Source organism: Pteropus medius, unplaced genomic scaffold (genome assembly GCF_902729225.1).
Source record: "Pteropus medius unplaced genomic scaffold, Ma_sr-lr_union100, whole genome shotgun sequence".
NCBI classification, from domain to species: domain Eukaryota; kingdom Metazoa; phylum Chordata; class Mammalia; order Chiroptera; family Pteropodidae; genus Pteropus; species Pteropus medius.
The window spans coordinates 90632-96851 of record NW_024350323.1 but is presented as its reverse complement, the minus strand read 5'-3'; the positions used below and the strand labels follow the sequence as shown (position 1 = coordinate 96851).

The 6220-nt window shown below is 41.2% G+C and overlaps 1 protein-coding gene across 1 annotated transcript in view; it reads left to right on the top strand.

Annotated features, from left to right (window-relative positions):
• OPHN1 (oligophrenin 1) overlaps positions 1-6220 on the top strand; it is a 195158-nt gene that overhangs the window by 107657 nt on the left and 81281 nt on the right. The window contains exon 4 of the mRNA XM_039838984.1: positions 3664-3725. Coding sequence (XP_039694918.1) covers positions 3664-3725 — 62 coding nt within the window. The remainder of the gene's footprint in view (positions 1-3663; positions 3726-6220) is intronic.

Here is a 6220-nt window from a genome sequence, read left to right as displayed (position 1 = left end):
TAATATAAGGTGTAGATCATTTGGAAATTTCAGTCCCTCAGAAAGATAAACAAAGAGTTATATGATCCAGCGATCTATGCTTCAGTATGTTCCCCAAATAATCGAAAACATGTGCACATGAAAATCTGTACACAAATGATTATGATTGCATTATTCATAATAGCAAGTAAATCAAAACAACACAAGTGTCCATCAGTTGATGGTTAATCAAATGTGATATAGCCATACAGTGGGACAATATGTGGCAATAAAAAGAACAGGATTGTTAGTACAGCATGGAATAACCTTGAATTAGGCTAAGTGAGAAGACTGCACATTGTGTAATTTCATTTATGTGCAATGTCTAGATTAGGCAAAACCATAGAGACGGGAGGTAGATGAGTGATTGTCTGAGTGTAGGGGGAGGTGGAAATGGGGAGTGATGAAAAGGATCTAGAATTACGTAGTGGCAATGGTTGCATGACTTTTAGAAAACACTAAAATCGACTGGGCTGTACTCTTTCAAATGGTGCATGGTATGATATGTAAATAATATCTCGATTTTAAAAGCGATGTCGTCTTTTAGGAAAAGTTCGTTTTGAGACATACTTAATATTGTCAAATTTGGAGTTTCTTCGAGAATGATGAAGGCCGACTCATTAAAAGCCCAGCTGCTGGTAGTAGTAGCTTCTCCTGTCTCTGTTTGAGAATCTGTTCAGGTGGTGTTTAGTCACCTAATCTTTGCCTACCTCTACCTGGAAACGTGTGGGCAGTGTGACAGTGTAAGACCTCAGCTCTGGCAGCAAGCCGGGTGCGAAGGTGACACCTGGCTCTGCCGTTAACTTCCTGTGTGAGCGTGAACAAGTTGCTTAGCTTCTGTGAGCCTGAGTTTTCTCCTGTTCAGATAAGGGATGATTAAATGTCCCTGATGAACTTACTGTGAAGGTTAAATTCTCAGTCAAATGGCTTGGCGCACTTGGGTTTCAAGAGATTAATCTTTTCCTTTTAATATTCTAACCTGCTACTTGTCACGTTTCCTTTAGAGGCAAACTGATCTTGCTTGGAGATGTGCCAGAATAACAACAACAACAAAAAATCTCTCTCTGACTCCTTTTGTAGTATAAAATATTTGGGGACAGGAGGTCAGTGAACATTTGCGTTTTTTGCTGTTTACTCTTTCTGAATAGGGTGTTTTTCTTCTCCGTGCCGAGGTCGAGCTTTTAATTGGCACTGTTTGCCAAGGTGATTTCCCTGGGCGTGTGCAGCAACTTAATCCTCAGAAGAAAGAAATGCCATAGTCTTGTGCCCCGTGTTGACCGCAAACTTGTTTCCTCGGCGCTAGGAGTGCTGCTTTCGTTGTCCAGTTCTCTTAGGAAGGGAAATAAACCTATTTGTGATCGAAGGATATAACTATGGACACATTTGTTTCTCTTCACGCTTCTGGTATGTTCGCTTTTATTCAGATTCCACTTCAGAATACTCTTCTTGTTTCTGGTGAGAATTTGGGAACTTTAAGATAGTTAGAATTTAAAGGGACACTAAAGACTGTCGAGCTTAATGTAGCTTTTGTACGTACGTATGTATGTTTGTTTGTTTAGTATGTGAAGTCCAGGGAGAAGTGATTTCCCTAGTCACCTTGCAGAACTGGAACCAGAAGACTAGAAAACTGGGATGGGGGAAAGGGAGGAATACCCGCTGCCTGCCGTGTGTTGGCACTCTCTCTACCTTTAATTTCCCTTCTCATTTAGTCCTTAGAGCGACACTCTCTGGTATATCGTCATGCTTATTTGACAAGTCAGGCAGCTGCAGCTCAAAGGGATCGTCACTAAACCGAAAGTCATGCAGCAAGAAGATGATTGGCTGAGGCTGCAGATCCAAGTTCTGTCTCTGAAGTTCGTGCTCCTTCCAAACCCGAATCCTCCACGTCTATCACCCCATGTAATGTACTTTCTAACATAGCACATGTCTTCTGCAGTCCCACAAAAGATCTTCAGGAACTTGAGGAGAAATAAAACTAGAACGCAGGGATATGGGTTCAGGCTTAATATTACATGCATAGATCAATGGAACCGAATCGACAGCTCCGAAGTAAACCCGTACATGTACAGTCAACTAATATTTCACAAGGGAGCCAAGAATACTCAATGGAATAATGGCACAGCGGAAAAGCCTCTTGACGTGGGTCTTGGTGGTGATGTTTTGGATATGACGCCTTAAGCACAAGTATCAACAACAGAATCCACAAGTGGGACCTACATCAAACTAAAAAGCTTCTGCACAGCAGAAGAAATAATCGACAAAATGAAAAGGCAACCTATGGGATGAGAGAAAATATGTGCAAATCATCTATATAGGGGGTTAATATCCAAAATATGTAAAGAACTCATTCAACTCAATAGCTAATAATAATAATAATAATAATAATGATAATGATAATAATCCAATTAAAAAATGGGCAAAGGTCTCAAATAGACATTTTCCCAAAGAAGATATTGAAATAGCCAACAGGTACATGAAAAGGTGCTCAGCATCACTGGTCATCTGGGACCCACAAATCGAAACCGTGATGAGATATCATGTCACGCCTGTCAGAATGGCTATAGCAAAAGGACACGAGATAAGGGCTGGTCGAGAATGGGGAGAAAAGGCAACCCTTGTGCGCTGCTGGTGGGCGTGTAAATTGGTGCAGCTGCTATGGAAAAGAGTATGGAGTTTCCGCAAAAAATTAAACAGTAGAACTACTTATAATGCAGCGATTCCACTTTGGGGTATTTATGTGAAGGAAATGAAATTACAATGCTGAAGAGAGATCTGCATCCCATGTTCATGGCGGCTTTATCTGTAATATTCAGGACATGGAAATGACCTAAGTGTCCATTAACAGATTATATGTGTATCATATTCTCCGTGTATGTGCATATGTATACATATATATATATGTATACATTTATATATATGTATATATCTGCTAGAATACTGTTCAGCCATAAAAGAGAAGGAAGCTGCCATTTTTGGCAACATGGATCGACTTGCAGGGCATTATGCTAAGTGAAATGAATAAGACAGAGAAATACAAATACTGTATGGTCTCACTTATATGTGGAATCTAAACAAACCAAAGTCAAAAAAAAATCAGATTTGTGGTTGCCAGAGCTGGGGGTAGGGGGTGGAGCAGTTGGGTGAAGCGGGTCAAAGGTGCAAACTTCTGGTTATAAATAAGTCCTGGAGATGTCACGTGCAGCATGGTGACTGTAGTTAACGCTGCTCTGTGGGATATTTGAAAGCCATTAAGAGAGTAGATTCTAAAAGTCCTCATCGCAAGGGGAAAAAAGCACGCGAAGTGATGGATGCTAACTCAACTTATCTTGGTAAGCGTTCCGCAGTATACGTAAGTCAAGTCATCATGCTGTAGACTAAACTTACACAATATTGCGCATCAATTATGTCAGTAAAACTGGAGGAAGAATACCTCTTGGGTGGTGGGATTGGCAAAAAGAAAAAGGAGAAAAGAGACATTCTACGGGGCGCTGTACGCATTCTCCTGTTGGCCTGAGACCTGGCACCTTGGTCCTGTGGCCACGCGGGCTTGGGGCACTGGTTCTACCTCCTGTCGCACAGATCTCTGCCCGCTCACCTATCAAGTACCGTAATTAATTTGGTTTATTTTTCATTTTATCCTTCCAGCTGAATCCTTCAAGGAATTTGCTGAATTGCTCAACGAAGTGGAAAATGAGAGGATGATGATGGTAGGTTACCAACACTGGGCCTGGGGCCGAGATCGTCGCTGATGTTGGGGATCTTTCCTGTCTTCATTGGTTACACGGATGCTCTGTTGTTTTGGTTTTTGCCTCGTAGCTGCCTGATTCTGTAAAGACAGGAAATAGATTCTCTCAAGCTCCCACTCCAGGAGTTTAGCATCCGGTCGAGAGAAATTAGTGCAGAAACCCTGTTCCTTCAATTTCATTGAGAAAGGATTTCAGAGAGTGTTTGATTGGGCTGTTGAATATTTCAACCAAAATTATGGTTTTCAGTGGTCTTAAGGACATTATCCATTTATTTCTCTGCTTCCAGAAAATAATAATTACTGTTTTATTTAAATCTATGTGAAAACTTTTTACCTTACATTTTCCGTGCATTTTTGAAAATTAATAGACTTTCATAGTTACGGAAAAATTTGAGTGAAAAGGACAGAGAGATTTCGTTTACTTCCTTTCTCTTCCTGCCCCTTTCCACACACAGTTTCCTTTATTTCTAACATCTTGCAAGTGGGGTGCATTTGTTCCAATTAATGAGCCAATACTGACGCAGTGTTATTAACTAAAGTCCATAGTTTTCGTTACAGTCCACTGTTTGTGTTGAACATTCTGTAGGTTTTGACAAATTTGTAATGGCATGTATTCACCAAGAAAGTATCATCATACAGAATATTTTCACAGCCCTAAAAATCCCCAGTTCTCAAACTATTCACCCCTTCTACCCTCCCCTTCGTATGAACCCCTGACAAACACTTGTCTTTCCTTTTACCGTTTTGCCTTTTCTAGCGTGTCATATCGTTGGAGTCGTATGGTATGTAGCCTTTTCAAGTTGGCTTCTTTTGCTTAGCAATATGGATTTAAAGATTCTCCAAGTCTTTTCATGGCTTCATAGCTTATATCTTTTTATCCTTGAGATACATGTCTTCCATTATATCGATGTACTCTGGTTTGTTTATCCATTCACCCACGAAGGACATTTTGGTTGCTCCCAATTTGGGGAATTATGAATAAAGCTGCTATAAACATGTGTGCAGATTTTCGTGTGGCTATAAATTTTCAACTAATTCTAGAGAGTGCAGTTGCAGGATTATGTGGTAAGAGTGTATCTAGTTTCATAAGAAACTGCCAAACTGTCTTCCGAAATGACTGTGCCATTTTCCATTTCCATCAGTAATGAAAGTTCTTGTTGCTGCACATCCTTGCCAGCATTTGATGCTGTCAGCTTGGGATTTTACCCATCTTAATAGATGTATAGTGGTATCTCATTGCTGTTGTAATTTGCATTTCCCTGATAACATATGATGTTGAGCAGACGTTCGTATGCTTCTTTGCTATCTGTCGATCATCTTTGGTGAGGTGTCTGTTCAGGTCGTTCGCCCATTTTTTCCTCGGGTTGTTGGAACCTCGTAGAGGACAACAAACAGGCGTACCTTGCCTTCTCTCATGAGATGACTTCCTCCTGGCAGCTCAGGTTTGTTATGCCCATTTATTCCATTAGCAGGAGTTCTTTAATCTGTAATCACTCTTCCTTTTTAGCAGTGCAGTGCTGACTTCTCGGAATACTATTCTCATTTCATCTAGGCTCCCAGAGAAAGTAACACTGATGTTGGCTTGGAGGCAGGGGAACTGGAGACTTAGGCTCTAATCATGGCGGTGCCGCTAACTTCCTTGTTGACTTAAGACAAGTCGCATACTTCTCTGAGTCTGGTGAGACTTTTTATATGTAAAATGAGGAAAATAATCCCCACCTCCCAACGTTGTTATAAATACCCGACGTGATATAATGAATACTGTAGTGTTTGATTAATAGCAAAAACCACCGATTCTGTGTGTTGTTTCTAGTTCCCCTTCGTTGCCCCCAAGATCCTGCTTGTGGACATTTCACTTGGGAATTTTCTTAGTTCAAGAGATTTGCTTCTGAGGACACGAGAGAGACCAATACGAGTAGTTTCCACAGAGCCTGGTAGATGGCCCACCGGCTAATCCTCACTCTACTAAGCATTTTCTTCTGCCCGAAGAGTTCGTGGACTGCTGCCAGCGTTGATCTCAAAGGCATTCACCCCCATTTCATTCAGCCCCATTGGAAAGCTCGGCCGTACTCCCTTCAGCCCTAGTTGTTTCTTGATCTCTTTTATTTATCCAATTACAAAGCGCTAAAATATTGAAGTAGGATTCATCTTTTGAGATGTTGTTTTTCTCACCCTTCTTGCTGGCTCTTGTCCACAGGGCTGACTCATTTTCTTCTGTCTTTAATTATGTCATGCCCTTTTGTCCCCTCAGCTCTCCAATCGTGTATTGAGTCTTGGCTTCCTATTTCTCATTTAATTCCGGGGGTGCTGTGAAGGTTCGGCTCAGTGAGGGCCTTTCACTTCGTGCCAAGAATTCATTGCTTCATTGCACCTCTCCCATTTCCTGGAACCGAGGTAAAAGGACTCCCACACCCCAACATGGATAACGTGGGAGATGTTATCCAAAAAAAAAAAAAA